At 48.6% G+C, this 26,437-nt stretch overlaps 1 protein-coding gene across 1 annotated transcript; it reads right to left on the bottom strand.

The window, feature by feature from the left end:
* Positions 1-603: 603 nt before the first annotated feature.
* LOC114586402 (uncharacterized) lies at positions 604-22,387 on the bottom strand. Its single transcript, XM_028709806.2, has 4 exons — positions 21,867-22,387; positions 8,839-9,124; positions 7,388-7,630; positions 604-4,368 (listed from the first exon to the last, which is right to left on the bottom strand). The coding sequence occupies exons 1-4, from the start codon at positions 22,044-22,046 to the stop codon at positions 2,915-2,917; spliced, it is 2,163 nt and encodes a 720-aa protein (XP_028565639.2). The 5' UTR covers positions 22,047-22,387; the 3' UTR covers positions 604-2,914.
* Positions 22,388-26,437: the final 4,050 nt, after the last annotated feature.

The following is a 26,437-nucleotide window of genomic DNA, read 5'->3' as shown; positions in this document are numbered from 1 at the left end:
ACCTGAGGATGAAAGGGGAGCTTTTTATCCTGTGTACAGGGTTCCTTCATGACAGTCACAGTCAGTAAAGAGTTATAGAGATACCGTATTTTTCGCCCTATAGGACGCACTTTTCCCCCTCCAAAAATGAAGGGGAAATGTGTGTGCGTACTATGGGGCGAATGCAGGCTTTTGCTGAAGCCTGGAGAGCGAGAGGGGTCGGTGCGCACCAACCCTTCTAGCTCTCCGGGCTTCAGGAAGCTATCCGCAAGCCTTGGGAGCCCGGCGGGAGCTCCGCAGCGCGCCCCGGGCTTTGGGCAGCTCTCCGCAAGCCTGTTCTGGGGGCTGGGTTCAGGGGAAGCTCGGGCTTCCCCCGCCCCAGCCCTGTGCCTGGGGGGAAAATATTTTTTCCCCCTTTATTTCCCTCCCTCCCCTCAAACTAGGTCTGCCCTATTGGCTGGTGCGCCCTATAGGGCGAAAAATAGGGTATATGGACAGAAAACATACTGGCATATATACTCAGCTGCTGCAAGACTTTGTAATAATGCTTCAGTAGGAAAACATCCTTAAATCTCCACACACTCCGTTCATCCCACATTCCCAAGACCAAAGCAAGACGCCTAATTTCAAAATGCTCGTTTTTATTTTCTATCTTGATCTGAACATTTACATGTAGTTGGGGAAATAAGGTTCACAGTTTCAAAGAGCAAGACAGATAAAAACAAAAGGACGACGTTAAAAAAGCTACCTCCTTTTGAGTCTGCTGTGGGGAGACTTGGCCCTCCAGATGTTGCTGAATCCCCATCTTCGTTGGCCATTGCTAGGGCAGATGGGAGCTGTAGTTCAGAAACATCCAGACTGCCAAAGGCTACTCACCCATTTTAATTAAAGTTGGGGGGGTAGGGAGGCAGACGGGAGCAGAGCCACACACCCCCCCTTTAAAGGTGGCAGCGGTACCAGACAGAAATATCTAGGAAGACGTTTGGAAGCCTTTGGGGGCCAAAATGAAGAATTGGGGGGGTGAAGGCCTTGGGGGGTGAAGGGTTAGCTTGCACTAGGAATGGGGGGGGGGGCCCTGTGGCCTGCCTGATGTTGTTGAACATCAGGCCCCTGACCACTGGGCCCGACTACCAAAGGCTTACTTATTTATTTCATTACAGTGGTACCTCGGGTTAAGAACTTAATTTATTCCGGAGGTTCATTCTTAACCTGAAACTGTTCTTAACCTGAAGCACCACTTTAGCACCGCAATTTCTGTTCTCATCCTGAAGCAAAGTTCTTAACCCGAGGTACTATTTCTGGGTTAGCGGAGTCTGTAACCTGAAGCATCTGTAACCTGAAGCGTCTGTAACCCGAGGTACCACTGTATATCAATTTTTTCTCCAAGGAGCTCAAGTACAAGATACTCCTCCCTCCTCATTGAATCCCCACAACAACCCTGTGAGGTAGGTTAGGCTGACTGAGGCAGTGACTGAGGCCCAAGATCACCCAGTGAGTTCAACGGTTGAGTGGGGATTCGAATCCTGCTCTCCCAGGTCTTAATCCGACACTCTAACCACGACACCACATTGGGTATTGATATGAGAACTGTAGTCCATTGGCATCCGAAGTGCCACAACTCTGCATTATACCCTTACTGGAAAAGGAAGGCAATATAAAACCTTGAAGAAAAGGCAAATTAATACCACAGCTCCCTCCCCACCAGGGACACACAATGGACCCCTGCCAAACCCCTCTTTGGTTTTCACCACCTGCTTCGAACTGCCAAGAAGAAAAATCCAGGACGGTGGCGGATGGTGGTCGGGGAATGACTTTGTTGGGCAGGCTGTGGGTTCCTCAGGACAGGCTGCACATTTTATTTATTTAAATAATTTACATGCTGCCTTTTCTAAGCGTTGTACAAGAGAGATAAGAACATAAAGCAAGTTAAAATTAACCACAGAATCACGGGGCTGGGGAACCCCCTCACAAACTGTGTGCTGAAACAGAAAAAGTTGTCACCAAGCGCTGGGAGTTCAACAGGGAGAGAGGTTGGTCGAACCACAATACGAATCATGCGTCTGAGCCACGGGGAACCATGAAAAGCGCCCTCCTCCTCCTCAAATACCTCAGCAATTGCCCAGGGATATAAGGCATGGCCTGGATCCTAAAATAATAATAGAAATACTTATGGAGATCTGCGTGCTTCACCTACCATATTTGTGGTGGCTGGGAACCCAAGGCAAGGCAAAACTTTTAAAGGACATTGGGGGTAGAAGATTCAGCATATCTCTGACCCTCATATTGCCTAGGCTGCGAGACTACCATAACTCAAGGGTTTCAGTGGAAGCGGGTGCATGAGGGCGGAGGCAATGCTGTCCCACTAACCTCAGTCTGCCCCTAGCCAGCCCCCACCCGCCTGCCTTGTTACATCCAGTCCAGCGGGTGGCACTGCCTGCCATTTTCCTCAGTCTCTGCGCTGCCCCTTTTACAACTCAGCAGGGGGCATGGGGACAAAACTAGAATGTGTTGGTTCTGCCTGCCACTGGCTCTCTGGCGCCACCTACTGTGGGGCTCCCCACCTGCCACCCTATCAGTCCCAATGGGCAACAGCCGCCACCGGGGTTAGGTGAGGCGGCTTCAAGGCCCCTCAATCCATTCTTAGGAAAACATTTTCAAAGGAGACCTGGAGTTCCATGTCCATCTTTGGTTCTTGTTTAGGCCAGGGAGAAATCCTGAGGCATAAAGAGTTAATGTCCAAATTCAAGGATGTACGTAGCAATAAGGGTGCGGAAAAAACTCGGGAGACAACCCCCGTTGTCCAAGGGGATGGGGAAGCTTGTCTAGGAAGGTCAATCAAGAAGCCTCAAAAATGCTTAAGAAGCTTCTTCACCCTTTACCTTCTCCACTCACCCACCCAACACATCTTACAGCCCTTTTGGGGCGGAGGAAAGAGTCACTTGGTGGTCCTAGACCCCTTGAAGGAGCGTGACATCATTTTCTTGAGCTCCTTGAAGGAGCGGCTGCGCCGGAGCTTGAAGCTGCGGACTGGCAAGTCGGCAGAGTCCAACGTGGCCGCAGTGCGGGGCCACCTGTCCCCGAGCTGATGGAGGATCCAGTCTCCGTTCAGGCTGACGGCGCTTGTGGCGTCCACCTCTCCAAGGCTGCCGCCGGCAAGTCCAGCCCGCTGCCGAGGCGGCAGGTCAAGATGGCTGCTGCCCAGGAAGCAAAATGACGCTGGCGAGTCAGAGGAAAAGGCAAGGTGGCGGTTCAGCACTTGGGGTGGGTGGAAGGTGCCGGCTTTCAGCCGCTGCCGGCCGGGGGCTTTGCTGGAAATCTCCAAGACCGATGTCCATTTCGGCTTGACCGCTTTGCCTCTGCTGGCTTGTGGGTCGCTGTGGCAACCCAGCCCTGTGGCCGCGTGGACGTTGATTTCCGAGCTGGCGCGGGCCCTGCTCCCCATGCGAGCAGACGGCCTACGGCGAAGGCTCAGCCTGCGTAGCAGTTCCCGGGGGCTCAGCCAGCTCCTCTCGGCCGGCTTCTCCGGCCTCTCGGCTGCTTTCACCAACTCCCGCGAGGCATGTTTGCCTTTGTACAGCCTGTCAAAGTTTATAGCGGCCTGCGACAACGAGGCCTCCTTTCTGAAGGGAGCCTCGGCCTGGACAACATGACAACGGGCCACGTTGACCCAGCCCAGGACCTCTCTCTCCGATCCGCCATGTTGCTTAGTTGGGTAGGGGATGACGGAAGGTTCCGGATACGATGGGAGAGGATCAGGCAGAGACACCACCGACGGCTCGGTAGCCTTCACGAGGTTGGTGGTGCTGGACTGGACTGAGGCGATCTCCAGAAACGGAGTGAAATCCCCTTGGCTGTCCAAAACCCGCGAGTCCCGTGCCCCTTCGGAACCTTCTGGAGAACGCAGATGCGAGCAGGTAGAGATGCGCCGCCGGATCTTCCACCCGGGCGCCGGTGCAAGGAGCTGGCTGGCACCCAGGACAGAACTGCAGACGGAGGACATTGACAAGCTCTTCTGATTCCCCGCCAGGTATCCGGACTCCGGCCTGCTGGCTGCTGAGCGGCACTTGTAACGCAGCACCAATTTGGCCACGTACTGGTCCAACCGGGCTCTCTGCTGCTCCTTGGAGCACGCAGCCGCTCTCTTTGGGGAGCTGGTGCCAGGCTGCTCCAGGGGTCCCTCATCCAGATCCTCCTGAGACGAGCTCTGGGAGAGGCTGCTGGTGAAGAGGGGGCTCTGGAGAGCTACGGCATGCAAGGGGCTCGGGTAGTGGTAGATCTCGTTGGTGTTCCGGGAGACAAGGTCCGACTTGTACTGCAGCAGCTGGAGACTCGGGTTCTTTGGGAGTGGGAGGGACAAGTCTCCAAGGCCCAAGAGGAATTCAAGGTCACCTGAAGCAAGGGAACACAAGAGACTTATGGGTAACAGGAACCAACGACCGTAGGTGGGCAAGGTAGAAGATGGACTGTCTCTTTAACAGGGATTCAAGGCAGGCAGAAGCTACCTGGTTGTAGCCACCTAAGTTAGACTCACTGCAGACCCATTGCTATTAATGTTCTTGGCGTAGTCATACCTATCAATTTCAAGAAGACCTAGTATTGGGTATTGCCCATGTTCAATCATTCCTTAAACTCACATGGGCATAATACAGAGATGAGCAATCTGTAGTCGATCAGCAACATCTGAATTGCTGGCTGGGGCTGATGGAGTAAAACAAATTTAAAAGATGATATGGGGGGGGGCACAAAGCTGTTTCTGCAGCCCGTGGCAGCAGAGTCCAGTTGCCCTGGGGGACGGGTGCCATCTCGTAACTAAAACCTAACACCTGAGTTGAGTTTGCTTTCTTCCTCCTCTCCTTTTTCCTTGTGTGTCATGTCTTTTCAGTTATTATAAGACTGAGAACAGGGTCTGCCTTATTACTGATCTTCATAAACCACTAAAGGTAAGGATGCTTCAAAAAGGAAGTAATAATAAAGAGAAAAACTTCCCGTTTATCAATTCAAACTGAAAGGGAGGAAGAAGGTTCTCAGGAAGCTGAACATAGAAGTCAGGATCACCTCATGGAACTGGGCGGGTCATAGGAAAGCTGTCTTATGGACAACATCCACACTATACACTTTAAGCACCATTATACCACTTTAACAGTCATGAGTTCCTAGGAGGTGTCTTTTTTAAAAAGAGTTCTTAAGGTAAAGGTAAAGGAACCCCTGACCATTAGGTCCAGTCATGGCCGACTCTGGGGTTGCGGCGCTCATCTCGCTTTATTGGCTGAGGGAGCCGGCATACAGCTTCTGGGTCATGTGGCCAGCATGACTAAGCCGCTTCTGGCGAACCAGAGCAGCGCACGGAAACGCCGTTTACCTTCCCACCGGAGTGGTACCTATTTATCTACTTGCACTTTGACGTGCTTTCGAACTGCTAGGTTGGCAGGAGCAGGGACCGAGCAACGGGAGCTCACCCCATCACGGGGATTCAAACTGCCGACCTTCTGATCAGCAAGTCCTTGGCTCTGTGGTATAACCCACAGCGCCACCCGCATCCCTTTTCCCTTCACAGAGCCACAATCCCCAGAATGGTTTAACAATCTTCCAAGGGAGCTCTGTGTGGGGAACAGGGACCTCCTAACAACTCTCTACACCCTTCACAAACTTCAGCTCCCAGAATTCTTTGGGGGAAAGCCAAGCTATTCCCCCAAAGGACTGTGTATCAAATTGCTCTATCTGTACAGTGTAAACGTGGTCTGAGTTTATTCTAGCCCAGTGTTTCCCAACCTTTTTTGGGCAAAGGCACACTTGTTTCATGAAAAAAATCTCGAGGCACACCACCATTACAGCCCCGTGACGTCAGCACGCAGCGTCACGCCGGGAGGGACATGAATTGCTAGCAAATTACATAATCACCTCCTTGAGGGCTGGCTCATCTTCTCCGAAGGCAGAACCCCATTAATTAACAGCACAGACTCACACCATAGCCAAGACGAGGGGGGAAAACCTCAGTCATGCACATGTGGGGGCTAAATGAGGACGAAGACCGGGCAGAGAGCAGGGTTCAAATCACCCCACCTGGCCAGGACAATCCCTGGGTGCTCCCTTGGGCCACTCGCCTGACCCACCTCGCAGGGCTGTTGTTGCGAGGATAACACGGGGAGAACCACGCGTGCCCCTGGGAGCTCCTTGGAGGAGAAAGCGGGCGATGAATGCAATGCACGAAATATATGAGAGGCGACCAGGTTTTGCAGGTGAGGGGCCCCCGCCAGCCTCCGCTTCCAACACCCGGCGCAACGACGCCGAAGTTTCCCACCGGGCTCGGCTCGGGGAGCAGCGCTGCTCCCCCCCGGCTCCCCTTCGCCCTCCCGGCTCTCTCTGCCGCCCACTGGGGACCCCCCTCACCTGCCAAGTCCGGAGCGTCGGTGGAAGTTGCATGCATGCATGCAGGGCGCCGCGTTGCCATTGCATTGCACTGCACTCCATGCAACGCCTGCACGCATGCATTGCCTTGCACGCCCGCCAAGGGGTCTCCCCGCGGTCCGATGCGTCCCCTCCGGCGCGGATGCAGCATTGCAAAAATAAAAAACCCCCGACACAGCCCTACCTGGGGGGCAGCCTCCGCCTCCGCCGCTCCGCCTCCGCGGGGATCCCCGGCCTCCATCCTGCCACCCGATCTCCGCGGGGGCGCAGGCAGGCTGCGCGGGGTCTGCGCGGAAGAGCCCCTGCCCGCCCGGCCGCCGCCGCGCTCATTCCATGGCCGGGAGAAGAGCGCTTCAAACAAAACGCCCGGCCCGCCAGGCCACGCTGGAAAACGTAGTTTGCGCACCCCGCGTGGGCACGGAGCCCAAGGGCGAGGGGACTACGGATCCCGGCAGCCCCCGCGCCGGGGACGGAGGGGGAGAGGCCGGGTGCAGGGATGGAGGGACGGGTGGGCGAGCGAGTGAGTGAGTGGCAGCCGCCAAGCCTTGGCCGAGAGCCAGGAAGGGCCTCCCCGGAGGAGGAGGAGGGAGGCGCAGAGCGGGAGGGAGGGAGGGAACCCCAGGGGTCATCTAGTGACGGCGCCCCAATCAAAAATTTGACTTAAAAAAAAAAAATCTTTCAATTTTTTAATTTTTCCCGCGGCACACCAGGCAACATCTCGCGGCACACTAGTGTGCCGCGGAACAGTGGTTGGGAAACACTGTTCTAGCCCTACCTGGAGATGCCAGGGATTGAATCTGGGACCTTCCACATGCAAAACAGGTGCCCTACAACTGAGCTACGCTCTTGCCCCAGACATATGCAGCCCAGTCTGTGTTCTTTGTTGTACTCTCCCTCATTCCTCCCTTTTAACTCCTCTCTTGGTTGGAGCAGAGGAGACAGGCTCAAGCACACAGCCGATCTGCAAAGTCTGAGAGTCCCTGTTCATGCAAGCGCGTCTCACCTGTCGACACAGGCCTCCTGCCGTCCGCGCCAGAGGCGTTTGCCAAGGTGAGACGCTGCAGCTGGAGGTCTAGGAGGCGGACAGCAGCCTCGTCGGTAGAGCGCGGGCGGGAGAAGGTGGCCTCCCGCAGGCCTGGCAAGTGGGAGAGGGAGCCAATGCTGCAGCGGGAACCCCCAGGCCCATCGCTGTGGACGGAGGCGCAGGAATCAGACAGGGAGCCCATCTCACTCGTCTCGTAAAACCCTGGAAAACACAGAGAAGGAAGATGCAGTGCTCTGGCCGTGGTGGAAATTTGAGGTGGCAAAAATCTGGCCACGTCAAAAAAGCAAAAATTAAAAGTCTTGTTTACACAGAGGGAAATCAAGAAAAACCAAAGTTTATCCAGTCAAGTTTGATGTTATTAAATATATACATGTGGGAGCAGAGGGCTCAAATACGCCAGCCAGAAATACACATTTATGGATCTCTTAATAGCTAAAAGTTTTGACACTCAAGATCAGTGACTGGTATCTTGGGAACTCTATGCTGCACACTATGAAACTTGGGAAGAGAGGCAGAATAAATCAGACTAACCCCTGATTATTGTTCTATATTTTATTTATTTTTACTTACCTTTGCTGCAATTCTGGGCTTTTCTCTTATGTGTTTGTTATTTATTGTTTGCAGCCTTGTCTTTTACGTTTTCAATAAAAATTAGATAGTGCAGCACTCTGGACGGAAGTTTAATTGGATTTAAAGAAAAGGGATCAGATGTTTTCTGGGAGAAGGACCAGTGTGTCGTAGGGATTGCGACCTGTGAGACCAGGAAGCAAAGTATATGTGGAGATATAGGGATGCAATGCTCATAAATGAATCTTTGAGGTGCATGTTGTGGCTGTGTCTAGTGGAGGGTTTCTTCTTTTTGGTCAGAAAATATTGTTTGCGTTAGCTTTGTTTCGGAAAAATCCTTAATATTTTCAGACATTCACCTACTTTTCCATTCCATTGCTCTGGTGCAAGGACTTAACAGATGGACAATGGAAGTGGACCCTGCAAACCCTTCTTGGGTTGTGTCCAAATACTATTTCTACTCAGAGCAGAACTACAGAAGTTAACAGACATGATTAACATGTTCATTAAATTCAATGGGCCTACTAACTGAATATAACCTTTATACCTCAAGACTAAAAGGTTCATAGATTATTATAAGCACCATGCTCTAATCAACTGCCCTTTCTACATTTGAACATATATATTACATTCGTCAGTCTTGTTTGGATATCTATTTGGACACGTGAACTGCCTATATTAATATAAACATTTAAATCAGAACTGATGGACAATTCTTATTGCTGATGTGAGACAGCTGCCTGCATTTTCTTTCTTTTTTTCTGTTAAATTTACAATACAAATAAATCAAACAATTCACCAGGCAGGTAAATTCCTCCCCGCTGAACCTGGAGCAGGCATACCTGAGCTGGGCCTGGAGTCTGCCTCCAAGATTTCTTGGGTATCTCCCCCATTGACTCCAGCTTTCTTGGAAGAAAGGAGTTGCTCGCTGACCATCCGCAACCCAAGGCATCCCTTCTCTGATCCGTCTCCCATGTGAGCATGGAGCACCCCGGGGTCTGCCTCAATGTTCTCTGATGAGCTGTAGGTGCGAGGCTCCTTTGGGGTCCCCAGCAGGTCCTCAGATTTGCTCCGGTCCAGCTTAGTGGTGGTGGGCAGTCGGTTATCGCCCAGGCTGCTTTGGTCCTCCTGTTTTTTGCAGGGGGGGGGGGGAACAAGCAAGGGTTTTGTGAGACAGAACAGCAGAGGAAAAAGGAAACGGCTGCTGATTTTTTTATCAGGCCAAACTCAGTTTTGCTATTATCATATATGCCCACTTGACTACTTCGATTTGCGCAGCTGGCTCTTTCGCAAGTGCCACATGATCTCCATTCCACACTCATAAGGTATCAATCTTCCAGCATGGCAGCACCTGCAACCTGGAACTCCCTGCCCATTGAAATTAGGCAGACATCTTTGTTGTACTGTATTTTTTTAATTCAGGCAGGCCCACCCAGATAGGTGAGGGACACGGGTGGCGCTGTGGTCTAAACCACTGAGCCTCTTGGGCTTGCCATCAGAAGGTTGGCGGTACAATCCTCCACATTTTCTCCTGTGAGGTTGGGTTAGGCCCTGGCTCAAGGTCACCCAGTGAGCTTCATGGCTGAGTGGGGATTCGAACTCTGGTCTCTCTCCAAAATCCTAGTCCGACACTCTAACCACTAGGCCACACTGGGCTTTTGGATTTCTCCACCGATGTCTATGAGCAACACCCGCTTCTGTCTGCAGGTGTGAGCCAGGACACGACCTATTCAGATAAATACGAAAAATGCAGAACGGAACCTCATTCTTCGCGCCACTTCCTTCAGCCATCCCATTCTCTTGTCCACCTGGGTTTTAGTCCTGCCCCCCTCCAGTCGAGCCCTCGAGGGTCTATCTTTGCCTGTTCCCCCCACATCTCTCCCTTCAATATTTTTAAGCATTTGTAAACCTCAAGGTTGATCCTTCTCTTTTGTGCGGTGGTAATTTTTTGCTATGGAAGGAATGGAACTCTTCTCCCAGAGAGTGGAAATAGAAGGAAGGAGCCCCACGCTTTGTACACAGAGGTTTCTAATGCTTTTATCTTGCGACTGACAGATGTGTCCCTTCATTGGATTTGTCTAATCCCATTTTGCAAAAGCCAGCTAACCACCCTCAGGCTTTTCGGGGGCCCCTCGCTAAGCCCCACGCTGGAACGTCTCCCACCACCACCACACGACAGCAGGCCTGCGATAACAGAGGCCAATCTTCCTCGCCAGTCAACCTCTATGCTACCGCTTGAGAGAATCATGGCTTCCCCCAAATAATTCTGGGAAGTGCCGTTTGTTAAGGGTGCTGAGAGTTGACAGGAAGCCCCTGTTCCTCTCACAGTCTTCCCAGGATCAAATCAGAGCTCAGTGAGGAGAATTGGGGGGCTTTTAACAACTCCCAGCACTCTCAACCAGCTCCAGTTCCCAGGATTCTTTGGGGAGAAGCCATGACTGTTTAAAGCGGTCTCATAGGAATACAGGCGGCAACCATTTTGTGCGTGTCCGATTGACGCGCGACTGCCGACAAATGGGTTGTTTTGGATCTGGAGGAGGGGAGAACATGGTGGGCTTATGCGCGCGCCGCTAACACGTTCAGGGGCCAGGTACAGAACCCGCACACAAAATGGCTGCCACCTGTATAAGAAGCTGTCCTACAGCAAATCAGACTATGGGCCCATCTATGGCAGGGACTGAACCCTATACTATACTTAGAGTAAACTCATTCGCTATCCGCTAATGCTTACGTAGTCAAAAAAGTGTGAATTTTGCAAAAACAAAAGGGGGGGGGGAGAGACAGATAGCAGCAGGCTTGGGGAAACCCCAAGGTTTTTAGAAGTACAAACAAATCTTTAGATAAAAAAAGCACCCTAGGGGAAGGGGGAAACCCCAAAGTAGCTCAAACGGCAGCTGAGAATGCTCAGCTGGACACAGAGTCCCCACTCAGCAACAAAGCTCACTGGGTGGACCTGGGCAGGGCAAACAATGGAATGGAGTATCCTGAAACAGGGCATGGCCGGCTGGCTGGCACCCTACACAGTTCTCTGTAAACCCTTAAGACGTTGTATTTACAGTGTGCACATTTGGATGGCCACCTGTCAGGGATTCTTCATCTGCAACTCCTGCGCTGCAGGGAATCGGACCAGATGACCCCTTGGGGGGTGTCCCTTCCAAATCTTAGGTTCCTAAGGCAGGCTGACAGCAAGGCCCGACTCCAAAACCGAAGGTATTAACCGGTGCGGAAAGCCAAGAGGAAGCAAACATGCTGCGGCTTATCTCCTAACCCACCCTGCCTGTCCCTCCAGACTGCACCTGGGCCAGATTCCAAGATTTATTGATCTCCGTGGGGCGTTGGAGGGGTAAAAGTTGCAACATGCCTATGGAGTTTCCCCCCTCCCCACCCCACAACAGTTAAGACAGCTGCTTCACGCAAGGAAAGGGGGAGCGGGAAAGAGTCCCATTTGCTGAGCCAGCAGGAATGAAACATGAACAGGAGAAGGGGGATGGTCTATCCTCCTCCTCTTTCTTCTCCTAAAGCCAGGCAGCTGTCGCCATTGTCTTGGGGCCTCCTGGCTACCTATTGAAATGGCAAGCGAGACGGCCCGACGCACGTGCCATGTGGCGGGTGCATGGCGTGTGTGGCTGGCAGAGGGAAGCAGCAGTTCCTCTGGGCTTGGGTCCCCAAAGCTAACAGGGCCCAGGTTGGGGCTGCCATTTTGTCCACATTAATTCATTACCACCCCCAAATCCACCCCGTCGATGGAGCAAGATGCAATGTTTTGTTCTCTGCATCAAATCTATTGGTTGCCTCTCTCCCCCCAAAAAATCAAGTTAATGTGACATTATACAAATGCGCACATTGAAACCAGCGTAAGAGAAAACAAAGACTAATCCAAACGGCAGTCCTGGTTTCAGAAGGTGGGTTTAAAACATCCTGCCAGCTCAAGGAGGTTGCAAGTGATTAGAAGCCAAAAACCTGGCGAAAAAGATATGTAAAGATGGCACCAGGCAAGCCTCCCCAGGGCGAGCATTCCACAAGTGGGGAGCCACCACTAAAAAGACCCACTTTGGTTTTGCCACCCTCTGGACCTCCCTTGGAGTAGGCACGCAGAGAAAGGCCTCAGATGATGACAGCCCTGACACCTCTGTGAAGGCCAGACACGCTTGTACTTCTCAAGAAGGAAACTGTTGCAAAGACAACTCTCTTTTGTGTGTTTACATCATTTTTTAATTGAAATTTTACATTCACTAATAAAGAAACAACCCGAATGCTTGTTTTGAGACTGCTATAACATTTTGATTATACAGTTCACCCAGGAATAATAACCAATTATAGAATTGTATTTATTATTCCAAAAAGGCTGCTGAGAAGATGGGCTCAGGTGGGGATATAAGATCAGTGTTAGAAACTCAGAGATGTATAAACTAGGCGTCAAATGGCTCCTTAAACCAGAGTTACAGTCACCAAAGTGTCTAGTTGCCATTTTTGGACCAGATGGCTCAAAAGTCGTATTTTTCAATACAACATTGTGCAGAGAAAATATAATGGATAGAATTCTACAAGATGAGGTATTAGTGTGTGAAAACAGTCCAGATTCAAGGATCCCCATGCAGGAATCTCCAGATGGTGAAGACGTCAGGCGCCGGTGGTGCCCAGGCATCTTCGCTTGGTCAAAAGTGGCCAGTAGCCGGGTGCAAAATTCACCTGGCAAATTTCAAGTGCTGGAGAAGATTATCCGCTCTTTATAAAGAAATATCTCACTAAGAATTTAGCAGCCCCCCAAAAGAGTCAGAGCTACAGCTGCCCATAAAAACCTCTGTTTCCGAAAGCATAAAATTTTGTGAAATTATGATAGTCTCATTAACACCAATGCCACACTATTATCATTACACATAGCGCAGGGATGAGGAGAAACCTGTGGCACGCCTGGTGCTGTTGGACTACAACTCCCATGAACCTCATCCACTGGTCATGCAGTCTGGGGCGAAGGGAAAAAACCATGGAGGCCACTTTGAGCTCCTTGGAGAAGGCAGCGGGATATAAATGCAATAAAAAAATTAAAATAGTAAGAAAAAGTGTTCGATCAGACCCAAGGTTCATCTAAACCAGCAAATCCTAATTCTATAGTTGCCAGCCAGGTGCTTCTGTGGGAAGCTCACAAGCAAGGCAAGAAGGCCAATACATTCCCTTGCTGTCTCTCCCTGCCATTAGGTAATCCGAGATATATTCCCCCTGCACTTGGAGGTTCCAGTCTTTGCCGGCTAATGGACAATGGCAGACGGAGCCCTTCGCTGGTTTTCTGGTTTTCTAATCCTTTTATTTTGATTTCAAAGCCAGCTAAGCCAGTATCTACCACCACATGTTCCGGCAACACATTCCATAAATTAAGAACGTGCTGTGCGGACAAAACGCTTCTTTGCACATTGAGCAAATGCCAGCCTTTTTTTGTGCATGACTTAAAACAGGCAAACCTGCCTTATACTGTGTTTTTTTTTTTAAGTCTTTTGTTTACCTTCATGAGAACTTTGTGAACTGGATCGATGTTGTTCTCACTTTAGAGATAAGGAGAGCCGAGGCCGACAGATGAGAGCCAGAACAGTATTTTAAAAACTACTGTGTGGCATACTGGTTAGAGCGTCAGGGCTTGGGAGAAAGAGACCAGGGTTCAAATCCCCATTCAGCCACGAAGCATGCTGGGTGACCTTGCACCTGTCAGCTAAAACCTACCTCACAGGGTTGTTGTGAGGATTAAATGAGATGGAGAACTCCTTGGAGAAAAAAGTGGGACAGACATGCAATAATAAATAAATGCAAAGTTCTGTTGGTTAACCAAGAGACGTGTGGCGAATGTGGTGGAAGTCTTTTGTAATATTTTAACTAGGATTTATATATTGTAATGTTTGAAGTATGAATTTGGAATAATTGGTTATGAAAAGTATTTTTTTCTTGTTTCTTTCTTTTATCTTTTGTCTTTCTTCTTTTCTAGTCTGCATTCTGAAAAATTGTATAGATAAATGTTTCTATGTATGGTTATGTATTGTTTCTATTTCTTTTCTCTATTCATTTTTTTGGTAACATTTAATAAAATTTAAATGGCGCTGTGGGTAAAAGCCTCAGCGCCTAGGGCTTGCCGATTGAAAGGTCGGCGGTTCGAATCCCCGCGGCGGGATGCGCTCCCGTTGCTCGGTCCCAGCGCCTGCCAACCTAGCAGTTCGAAAGCACCCCCGGGTGCAAGTAGATAAATAGGGACCGCTTACTGGCGGGAAGGTAAACAGTGTTTCCGTGTGCGGCTCTGGTTCGCCAGAGCAGCGATGTCACGCTGGCCACGTGACCCGGAAGTGTCTCCGGAGAGCGCTGGCCCCCGGCCTCTTGAGTGAGATGGGCACACAACCCTAGAGTCTGTCAAGACTGGCCCGTACGGGCAGGGGTACCTTTACCTTTACCTTTAAGTAAAACATAAATAAATGCAAAGTTCTGATCAGACTTCACTGCAGCCCTCGATTCTGGGCAGGAATGATGGAGGCCTAAGTTTGCGAAACACGGCAGGCCCAGGCTCAATCCTTAGTTATCCCCAGGTAGGATGGAGGGGCCAGGACTCCCAGCCTCAAACCCAGGGGAGAGCCTCTGCCAACCAGTGCAGACATTCCTGAGCTAAACGGACCAAAGGCCCGATCTCATGCCACCCTCGGCTGATATGCCACCCTTCCTCTCCTAGCCTGGAAGATAACGCTGTTTGCCCACGATTAGGTCACTGGGTGTACACGGCGGCCCCTCCCTGCCACGGGTGGAGCTCCCCGCAGGCGGCTGCCATCTGTCCATTTGACCAAGAGCTCGTTCTCCCATAAAATAAAGCGAGCTGTTTAAGAGGGGTGTGTCGGCATGCAGGAGGGAGAAAGAAGAGGGCTCGAAAGACAAATCAACTTTCAAGCCATTAGCATTCCCCCCCAACAATAAAACAAAAACAGAAGGCTTCTTCACACAACACCATTGAGCAAAGATAGAACCTGTGTCTATGGAAGAGCTAAGTGCACAGAACATCACGTTCCCTATTTTCTAGGGACAGGCATGGATTTACAGACGCCGTCCCGGTTTCTGATTCGATCCCAGAATGTCCTGCTTCTCCTCAGGATGTCTCTATTTTCATCGGAGAAATGTTGGGGGGTATGTCAGTAGAAAAAAAGCAGCATCGTGTGTACACATGCCTGCAGCTTTCCCAGCTGGGTGAAGAAGTCTCTGCCATGGGCATCCCATTTTGTATCGCTTTTAAACTCATCTCCTGTTATTTCTTCCCCTGCTGTTTGGTAACTGTTTTCACTCTTATTTTCTACCCTGCCTTGGAACCTATGTGGAAAGCAATCACTTATTACTGGTCATTTATACACCCCTGAATTTCAAATGTCTCTTAGTAAAAAGTTTCTGAACAAGAGAAAAATCAGTTTGAGCTATAAAATCACAGAATTCAGTTATTATGCCTGCTGATTATTATTATTTTTTAAAGTCTTCAGCAGCAGCAGCCGGAAATTCAACAGGGAAGGGCACTTGTCTGTGCAATGGAGTTCCATAAAGCTGGAACCATGATACTGAGCAAACAGGTCCTGGGGAGGGGGTACGAACAGCTCCTGATAATAACATTAAAAAAGTTAACTCTGCCACATTAAATGTGCATTCTGTAGTTGACCTTTTTGGTAACGTTTCATTTTGAAAAAGATAATATTTTAGTTTCCTGTTCATCGTGTTACTCTGATTGTATACTAATACTTAATTGTTGACTAATTGTTCTCTAATACTTAATTCTGGATTGTTTTATTTGATGTTTTAATGTAGGTTGCAAACTGCTTTATGATTTTTTCTTAATACAGGAATGAAAATAAAATAATAATAATGATAATAATAATAATAATAATAATAATAATAATAATAATAATAGGTCCTCCATATTTTAAAAAAACTGACTCCGATATTAAAATTTAAATAAAATAGCATGTCAGGAAGAAGCAGCCTCAGTACTGATATGCCAAATGTTTTCTCTTCAGGGAGCTGGAGTTTTTTTAAAAAGAAATTAAAAAATAGTAATAGGTGCCAATTTAAACAGGCAACACCCCTCCACCTATAGTCTAAAAGCTGTGCAATTTTGTTTCTCACATGAGTCAGCTCTACATGGGCTGCTTAGGAGGAGCCACAGCTCAATGAAGAGGGCGCCTGCATCCAGAAGTTTCCAGGTTCAATTCCCGGCTTTTCCACTTAGAAGAGCCCCAGGAAGCTGGATTGGGAAAGGGCTTCTGCCCCTCAGAGGAGGCACTGCTGACTCCTGACAATTAGATTTTCAATAAAGTGGTATTGCTTTAGTGCAAGCTCATTGTAGCACAAGCACCTTGCTTGAACCATGTGCGCCCTTTCCCAGAATGCATTTCGCATGCTCTTCCCAGAATCCCCTGAGAGACACACAAGGGGTTCTGCAGAGGGCGAGACAACACATTTTAAGGGTCTTCCTGAACGCCGGAGAAGAATGGAAACTCAGAGCGACGGGAAGAAGAATTGTGCATCAGCGAGACTCTCGTCAGGTAGTTCAGGTCTACAAATCTGAGCAAAAACAAGGAAGCTGGAGGAGAGGGACAGACACTGTTCCCTCCAGGTGGCAGATGTGCCAAGCAGGAAGTCACCGCGGTGAACAGCAGGTGCTTTGTTTTGCTGTGCTCTCTCACCCCACCCTACGCATGCAGGGGGAATGGCCGGCCTACGCCCACAGCTGGCGAGCCAAACCACAAGGCAAACCCCACCTGCCAGGACTCCCAGCACGGGGAGGACCTCTGCAGCAACAGCTGCTACCGGCGTGAGACAAAGAGGAGCCTGGAAGGGGTTCGCCGGTGCTGTTTCTAGCCCAGATTCCCTGAATTATTTTATTTTATTCTGAGACTGCAGTAAAAGAGAAGATCTCATTTACAAAGGAGACACTCCACTCCAGACGCAAGCAGGCTCTGACCACCCAGAAGTCAGCTTGTTTTTTAATTTTAATAACAAATGACCCTCTTGGTGAGACTTGCAATATGCACTATCGTAGGGGCAAATCCACACCACATACAAATTCTAATACAGTACCACTTTAACAGTCATTGTCCCCCTCCCACCCCAAGAATTCTGGGAAGTGTAGTTTGTTAGGGATGGTGAGAGTCATTAGGACAGGCATGGCCAAACTTGGCCCTCCAGCTGTTTGGGGACTACAATTCCCATCATCCCTGACCACTGGTCCTGTTAGCTAGGGATGATGGGAGTTGTAGTCCCAAAACAGCTGGAGGGCCAAGTTTGGCCATGTCTGCATTAGGAAATCCCCTGCAGAACTACATTTCCCAGCACCCTTAAATTACATTCCTCAGGATTCTTGGTGGAAACCATAGCTGTTAAAGTGGTATAAGGCTGCTTTGAATTCATGGTGAGGATGTGACCTCGGTACCAACAGTCTCCTACTCTGTCTGCAAGATGACACTCTTGTCCTCGTACTCTTGAGCTGCCATCAATCAGAGCAGGCAAGTGTAGTCTATTGTGGGAGAGAGGGTTATTGCATTGATATGCTTTTGTCTATTTATTTGTGCCTTTATCCTATATTTTTATCTTGTGAACCACACCAAGATCTTACGATGAAGGGTGGTATATAAAATAAATAATAAATAAAATAAAATTACTAGAGCAGTGTTTCCCAAACTTGGGCCTCCATCTGGTTTTGAACTACAATTCCCATCATCCCTGACCACCGGTCCTGCTAACTAGGAATGAAGGGAGTTGTAGTCCAAAAACAACTGGAGACCCAAGTTTGGGAAAACACTGGACTAGATGGAAAAAAACCTATCTCCTGGTCTATCACAGCTTCCTGTGTTATCCAATTTAATTCATCCCAGAAGGAGCACCAGCTTCCTCATTTTGCACTTACAGTTGGCAATGCTGATCAAGGATCCCAGTTCACAGACTATGGTAGTCACCAAAACATTATGTCGAATGCGAACAAGGATGAATAGCAAGGATGATTCAAGAGAGAGAGAACAGTCAGAAAATGAAAGTGACATTTCCTGGCATATTTATAGATACAGATGCCTCATCAACAGGCTGTAGTCTCAGCTTGTGCAAGCTTTCAGAAGAGGCAGAACGCTTCATCAGACCAATGTCAAGGTGTTCTGTGCTGGCATATTCTTCTCTGCAATGAGCCCAGCTGCTAATTTACCAAAATTCATTAATTTTCCAAAATTGCCAAAAGCTTCCCGAAACACCTTGCTCAGACCAAAGAGAAAAAGCAGAGCAACAATTTGGCAGAAACCTTTTTGTACGCAATATAAAACGGGAAGCTAGTTACTGGGTACGTCTTTGATGCAAAACTGGTAGGGCAACTCCATACAGGGAAAATCCAGAAGAGGAGCATGCAATCTTTCAAGCAACACGCCGGCCTTTGTTGGGCAGTTAATAACAACTGCTTCCTCAGTGGCCCGGCTGTCCGAGTTTCGATGCAGCAACTCCCGCCCCCCCCCCCCCCGCTAGCAAATTCTTTCAGAACAAGGAAGGATGAATCGCAGAAAAGCAAAAATACCCCCCCCCACCTGCTTAGCCATTCAGGATCCAAACAGTGGATTCCTTGCTGCCGACGCCACCATTACAGGTGGATTCCAAAACACGTGTGTGGTTGCAACAACAGAACCTGGGCGCTATTCCAGACAAACATGCAAGAGTGTGACCTTGCACATATTTGGTGTAAACATTCTGCCCTGTGCAAGAAAGATTCAGCACACAAGACATGGGGTCCTGCCAGAATCACGCCATTTCCCCGAAACGTCGACACAGACTCTCCCCTTCTCGTCATTTGAACACATTGCTCCCTTCTATAGTTCCCATTCCTTCAACCTTCCCAGACTTCCACCCTCTCTTCTTGTTCCTCTATTCAAGAGCTCCTCTCCTACATTCATTAAACATCTGCCACGTCAGCAAGCCTTACTTATTTATTTCCCCAAGCTCACACACCTGCCTGATCTTCCTAGTTTCTGCCACAGCCCTTCAGAATCCAGGCTTCCCTGAGGTCAGGGCACCTGGACGGTACAAACCAAATCTTTCTGTCTCCAAATCAACCCCACTCCCGTTATCCCCCAAGACACACACCCTACCCCAACTGCTGACATCCCAAACTCCTCAGGGCAGGGACCACTCTTCCTCAGGTTTTGTTTTTTAACTCGGCAAAGTACCATAAATCTCTAAATCATATTTGGAATATGTTTCCCTGCAAAAAGCTCCAAGCAATGAACAGGTGTTGCCAGCTGAAGTTAGACTGTTCTTTTCTTTATAAAGAACAACCACATCTCTATGCCCAGAATCATAGAATTGTAGACCGTGAGAGTCAACTAGTCCAACCCCCTGAAATGCAGGAATATTTTGCCCAACATGAGGCTCAAACCCATGACTCTGAGATTAAGGGTCTCATGCTCTATCAGCTGAGCTATCCCAGGGTTCTTAAACAGGCTAACATTTTTTTAGTAAAAAAACTAGATTTCTTGTAGTCAACTGACAGGTTTTCAAATGAAACCAGCAAGGCACACTTTGGATCTCTTTCAGCTAAGGGTTGGGAACTTGATGCATGGGGGGCCCGGCCCTCTAGGCCTCTCTGTCTGGCCCTTGGGACTCTTCCATGTCCTTCAAAAGCCCTGGCCTGAATGCTCCTTGAGCATCTGTGCCTGACTGGAATGGGTCTCCCAACTGTGATAATGCCTCCTGCTTACCTGAAGAGGAGCTGGATGCAGAAACCTCTGACTTTCCTGTAGCCCCACCCACACCTCACAAGTAGCCCCCAGCAGGTTGCTGACCCACCCCCAAATTAAGGCATAAGTTACTTTTCCTGAAGTGGTCTCAAGTGTGTCCTTTAAGCAACAACACACAGAAGTTCATTTCTGTATCAGACCCCCCTAGGCCCAAAGCTCTTTCTAAAAATCCTTAGAACAATAGTGCGGCCAAGCAGCTTTAGACTCTAAACCAGGCATCCCCAACCTTCGGCCCTCCAGATGTTTTGGACTACAATTCCCATCATCCCTGACCGCTGGTCCTGTTAGCTAGGGATCATGGGAGTTGTAGGCCAAAACATCTGGAGGGCCGCAGGTTGGGGATGCATGCTCTAAACATAATGGATACAGGGCTTCTTTAGGTCTGATGATTTCACTTTCTTCAAAATGGGCTACATTTCTGAAAAATTTACCAGTGTGGTTGAGAAGCCTCGAGGTCGATCAAAAAAGGATCCTTTATCAATTTATTGATTGATTTCCCTATATTCAATATGTTCCAATCAAGCAAGGAAACCTCCTCACGCACATGGCTAGTTCTGGAGAGAGGATAATTTCAGTATTTTCACTTGTGTTATTTACCGGTACATTGTTTAGAAATGTGTGGAATACTTCGGGTTCTTTACTTGTTTATAAGTTGTGTGTGTGTGTGTGTTTTTATACATTCATTCTGTTATTGGTTGTTGTTATATAAAAGCTAATTTTAAAAATGGGGGTGCTCTACTTTGTTTGGGGCCCCTCCTGCTCACCCCACCCCAAAGTCTTCCCCCGAAAGGTATCACTGCCCAGCAACCAGCAAGCAAGCTACTCCCCCCACCTTAAAACTAGAAAGCCAACTTTACTCGAATGCATTTTACCCCATTTTACCCGCTGTGAATGGCTGAAGAGTCAAGGCACAACCCATCACAGAAGTGCCTCCCTGGATCACACCAAAGGCCCACATTTTGTCTACTCAGACGCAAGTCTCACTGTGTGCAATTTATCATTTACACTTTGCCTTTCCAGAAAATACCTAAAACTGCCTTACCACATGTGTCAAAACAGACAAAATATAATAAAAAAGCAAGTCTGGCACTGAGCTCGTCGTAAACAGCCTTTCAAAACAAACCCTGTAAAGCCCTGTTTAGTGGGGGAAATGTCGTAGTTCAGCCATAAGAGCATCTTGCCTTGTATGCAGAATCAGAGTTGGAAGGGGCTGCAAGGGTCGTAATGCACGAATCTTTTGCCCAACACGAAGCTCAAACCCACAACCCTCAAACTAAGAGACTCATGCTCTACTGACTGAGCTATCCTGCGCCTTCACTCCCCATTTGAACACACACACCCTAAGCCGCTGCTTGACAGTGTTTACAATGCAGACTAACGCTCCAACTTGGTACATTTCCCCCTAAGTTAAGTGTGCGCAGGACTGCAGCATTGCAATCAGATACAGAAATGCCTTTGAACTGAGTGGGACTCTGGCTGCAAACACATCATACCTTTACAGCAGTCCTCCCCCCCAGAATACTTGGAATTGTAGTTTAAGGGTGCTGGGCTGGGAATTGTAGCTCTGCAACGGGTCAACTACAACAGATTACATACCTTGAGGCACATGTGGTATAATTATATATAATGCATACAGTATAATTATATATAATGGATAGCCTGGGATGGGGCTATCTGATTGCAATCCTTTGCACACTGGCTTAGGGTAGATCAGTTTAAAAGCCTGCACTGGAAACCTAGCAAGCTAAGCCCCTCCTGGCCTTATCTACCCCAGCCTGTAAGTTTACTCCTGAGTAAGCATGCCTAGCAGCGAGCATTTAGGAGTCTGGCATAGCTTTCCTTTTGTTCTAAGATATGCACCCTATTCTTTCTTCCTTTTTTAAAGTTTTGGCATATATATATTTTTTTAATGTTGCACTTTGTTGTACCCATCGGCTGGCTTTGAATCGCAAGTTATGTGAATTAGTGGATTCTCATTTTTGTAGACCGCCCTGAACTCTTTGGTGCAAAAGGCAGTTAAAGGGCATTTTAAGCAAACTTTCCCCCCCATTTCCTCCCCCCTCCCTTCAGATCTCTCTCCCTCTTTCACACACACACACCTGTTGCGTCTCGCCATCTCTCCGGCTCCCTTCCAGAGCGCGTTCCACCGTCTCCCTTTGTGTCTCCCGCAGGAGATCCAGCTCGAAGATCCCGGCCAGGCTGGCTTGGAGGCGCTCCCCGATCCTCAGCCGCTCGTTCCCGGACCACAGCGACGGGGGCACTGCTCTGCGGCCGGCCATGGCCCCCCGAGGCGCGGCTTTCTAAATCCCCGGGCTCCTGTCCCTTTTGGAGAGATCGCCTCTCATGCGCCCGCAGCTTTGGGGGAGGGAACGAGGAGCGGTAGATCCCTACTAGAGGCAAGGATCGGAGGGGCCACCGCAATTTGGGGTGGTCGAGGAAGGGGGGGGGGATCGCAAGCAAAGCAGCGCCAGAAGCGTGTCGTGGGGGAGGGAAGCACCGGCTTCGCACGCGCCACCAACTCCAGGGCGCGCAAGACGCCGCCGGACTCGGACGATCGCAAAGGAGCGACCCGCAGTTCAGACAAAGGGGAAGGTTTTGAAAGTGTCACGTGGAGACAGGTTGCCTTCTCTCTCTCTTCTCTCTCTCCTCCCCCTTTCCCTCCCAATCAACTTGCCGGCTTCCGATTGGCCCGAGCGAGAGGCAGGAGGGGAGGGGACCCGCGCGCCCACGCTGGACGCCAACATTTCCAAAGAGCGAAAAGTTCGGAAAGTTTCTGGCTCGGATTTGAAAGGGACGCCAGATGGCCCCCAACTCAGCTGCAATGCTATGCACGCTTCAGCCCGGGAGCAGGAGGCCCATGGAATTCAGTAGCGCTTGCTTCTTTTAGAAGGCACGAGGATGAAAAAAAGGGCCCGCTTACCGAGGTGGTTTTACCGCCTCTCTCCCTCCCCAAATAAGATTTATTAATAGTATATACAGATAATCCCCTTCATGGATCACTGCCTATCCATTCTTAAGGGAATCAGCCCTGAGTGCTCACTGGAAGGACAGATCCTGAAGCTGAAGCTTCAATACTTTGGCCACCTCATGAGAAGAGAAGACTCCCTGGAAAAGACCCTGATGTTGGGAAAGATGGAGGGCACAAGGAGAAGGGGACGACAGAGGACGAGATGGTTGGACAGTGTTCTTCGAAGCTACTAACATGAGTTTGACCAAACTGCGGGAGGCAGTGGAAGACAGGAGTGCCTGGCGTGCTCTGGTCCATGGGGTCACGAAGAGTCGGACACGACTAAACAACAATATACCAATAATGTGCTTTATATTATCTGTTGGTAATAAATATTAATTATTGGTTTTATTTTTTGCAATAATTATTAATCGGTGTCATTATTAACAACTAAACGGTCATGATTAATGATCATTAGTTCACTGTGCCTGATGTTTTGCAGAATACAAAGAGGCCCCTGCCCATAGGAACTTCAATTCCTAAACAATCAACCGCAGGGTTGGGGAGACAGGGAAAACTGGAGTGGATATTACAGATAAATATGTTTATTTTCATCCCAACAGCCTCTCCAGTCTTGCTGGGTAGCCTTCTTGTAACAATAGCAATGGAGATCAACAGCAATGGGGACCAGCCACTTCACTATAGGTTCTGATCAGATTCAGTACATTTAAAAAGAAAATAAAAATAAATTCACTTAAGTCCATACACGGATCAGCCAAGTGTGCTGAGCCATAGCTGCCCATTTGTGGCTGGAAGAGTTCAAGTGTCCTTTTCCTTAACTGCAAGAGAGACGAAAGTACACCAGGTGTTTTTTTAATTCATCTGCTCCTGTTTCATTTTGTAAGTTGACGTGTCAGTTTCTCCATCAATGCTGTCTCTTGATGAAAAAGGTTTGTTGAATGAGATTTCCAGTTTTTCACAATAACTCGTTGCACTTGCTATAAGGAGAAAAGCTATAAGATCTTTAAACATAGCTTTTGGTGGTTGCTCATTGAAGTAATAACATTTGATTCCCTAAATCTTGTAAGACCCTTTAAAACAGCCTCTTGCCTCTTCCTGCAAAATTACTTTGCATACTTAATTAAGATGTGATAGATTTCTATTTCCCCCTTAAGCTAGATTCAGTCTCATTATCCCCCCCACACACACTTGTCACTTGTATTTAGCTAGGAGTTATTTCTGCAAAGTCACAGTTTGAGAGTCATAAAACCTTGGCCTTGTAGCGCATTCCTAAACCCAGGGGCAAAAATTGCATGGTACAGATAAGGACTTCAATAAAAGGCTAGCTGAATAGCTAGTGGAGTGTTGTATTGCCTGCTAATGTCATAAATGAATGAAAAAAATAATCTGAAATTGTTGTGATCCTACCAGATGACTTCACTGCTTGACTCATGCTTTTACTGGAAGAACATAAGAAGAGCCCAGCAGGATCAGACCAATGGCCCATTTAGTCCAGTATCCTGTCCAAGCAGGATCCGAGTGCAAAACCACTCTCCCCACTTGTTTTTTTTTTTTGTTTCTCCCCTCTATTTTATTAAATTTGCTTAGTAACATAACATTATTATATATATTCTATAAAACAAAGAATACAGAACAAAATTCATTCATACTACAATGCCTAACTACATAACATTAATATATTGGTTTCTGAAAAAAAGGCTTACATAACAAAATTCAAAATACCGTCCGGTTTACTCCCCCCCCCCACTCCAGCCCTCCCCGCCCCCGGTCAGGCCTTCCTTCTTCATATTTTTATCCATGTACACAGTCTGTTCATTCAAGCTTGTATGTTAGGGTTGGCTTCCCCTCTTTCTATCTAGTTCCTGTAAAATGCCCATTTATTTGTGATTCTTTGGCATTTATTTTCCCATCTATCCTCTGCCACTATCTGTGCGAATATTTCTGATTGTACGTATTCAAAAACATAATCATTCCATTTTTCCATATTCCATTTGGCCTTTTCTTTCCATCCCAAAGCAATAACTGCCATTCCAGCTAGACACTCTCCCCACTTGTGATTCCAAGCAACTGGTATTCAGACATCTTGCCTCTGACAGTGGAGCAAGAACATCGCCATCCTGGCTAGTAGCCATTGATGGCTTTCGCCTCCATTTATTTGTCTAATCCTCTTTTAAAGCCATCTCAGTCGGTGGCCATCACTACCTCCTAAGGGAGAAAATTCCGCCATTTAGCTGCATGCTGTGTGAAGCAGGCCTTGCTTTTGTCTTTCCTGAATCGTCCAACTCATTCAGCTTCATCCGAAGTTCCCGGTACTCACCTCCGACCTGTTAACCTGCCATTGTTAACCTAAGGAGCAAACAAAGCCCAGCTTTTGTCTGCTTAAGCTCAGGAGAACACACAACATCCTGCTCAGATGAGGACCGTGCTGACCCAAGAAACTAAAGAAATGGGCTTCAGTGATGAGCCAACATGAGAAGTCTTGTTTTTGAAGTTTAAAGGAAGAGGCCGGAAAGATATTAATCCAAAATCAGGGTTGAGAATTTGAGAAGACTGAAGCACGGTTTCTCAATGATCCATCACGTAATACTCAACACAGAGTGATGCAAATAAAAATGGATTTCATAGTATAACTTTGGATGGATCTGCTGGGCTATGGACGATAGGACAACCAGGGGCTCTTAGTGGAGGGGAGCCCACGCCAGTGAAAAGACCTTCCACCAGAACTCCATCTGCCCACCCATGGGCAGCGTGGCAAGTGGAAGTCATACTTGCCACTAACCCCCCTAGCATAATAGCAAAAAAGGAGCATGCACCCTTGACTTAAAAACTATGCTTGGTTGCTGTGCCCGCACTTTGGGACTATTGTCGCCACACATTCCTGGATCCTTGTGGCCACCACTGGCTTGTGCCACGTCACTGTAGTGTAGTGGTTAGAGTATCAGACTGAGACCAGGGTTTGAATCCCCACTGGGCCGTGACGCTCGCTGGGTGACCTTGGGCCAGTCACTGCCTCTAAGCCTAACCGACTTCACAGGGTTGTTACAGGGATTGGTTGAGCAGAATAACCATGTATGCCACCTTGGGGGGGGGGAGTAGGAAATAATTGCAATAAATCAGGCATAGGCAAACTTGGCCCTCCAGCTGTTTTGGGACTACAACTCCCATCATCCCTAGCTAACAGGACCAGTGGTCAGGGATGATGGGAATTGTAGTCCCAAAACATCTGGAGGGCAGAGTTTGCCTATGCCTGCAATAAATAAATGCTAACATAATAATACAGCACATTCACTTGATGCACAGTTGCTTTTGCTGCCTTTACCTCAAAACCCCAACACTTTGCATTCACCTGTTATACAACAGGTGCTGATGACCCTAGCACAGAGCTCCCCCCCCCCACTTTTTTGGAGCAGCAGTACCCCACACAGCACCACCGCTTTGTCTAGCAGCAGGTAGAGGAGTTTCTCCTTGTCCTGCCTGGAGATGGGAGACTCGACTTGAGATCTTCTGCATGCAAAGCAGATGTTTGATGACTGAGCTACAGCTCTGTCCCAAAAAGGAATACAAGAAGCTGCCTTGTACCTGTCTGCCCACCTAGCTTGGTATGGTCTACACTGATTGGCAGCAGCTCTCCCGGATTTCAGACAGCCCTATGTGGAGACTGGGCTTGTGACCTCCTGGATGCAAAACAGATGTTCTACTACT

Source organism: Podarcis muralis, chromosome 16 (assembly GCF_964188315.1).
Source record: "Podarcis muralis chromosome 16, rPodMur119.hap1.1, whole genome shotgun sequence".
Taxonomy (NCBI): Eukaryota; Metazoa; Chordata; class Lepidosauria; order Squamata; family Lacertidae; genus Podarcis; species Podarcis muralis.
The sequence above is the reverse complement of the archived record's forward strand: the minus strand, read 5'-3'. Positions and strand labels throughout refer to the sequence as shown.

Excerpts from the sequence above, each read along its gene's own strand:
- LOC114586402 (XM_028709806.2), bottom strand. The coding sequence starts at position 22,046 with ATGGCCGGCCGCAGAGCAGTGCCCCCGTCGCTGTGGTCCGGGAACGAG. Across the intron at positions 7,631-8,838 it reads AGACTCCAGGCCCAGCTCAG|GGTTTTACGAGACGAGTGAG; the intron begins GTATGCCTGCTC and ends TGTGTTTTCCAG. Across the intron at positions 4,369-7,387 it reads CAGGAGGCCTGTGTCGACAG|GTGACCTTGAATTCCTCTTG; the intron begins GTGAGACGCGCT and ends CCCTTGCTTCAG.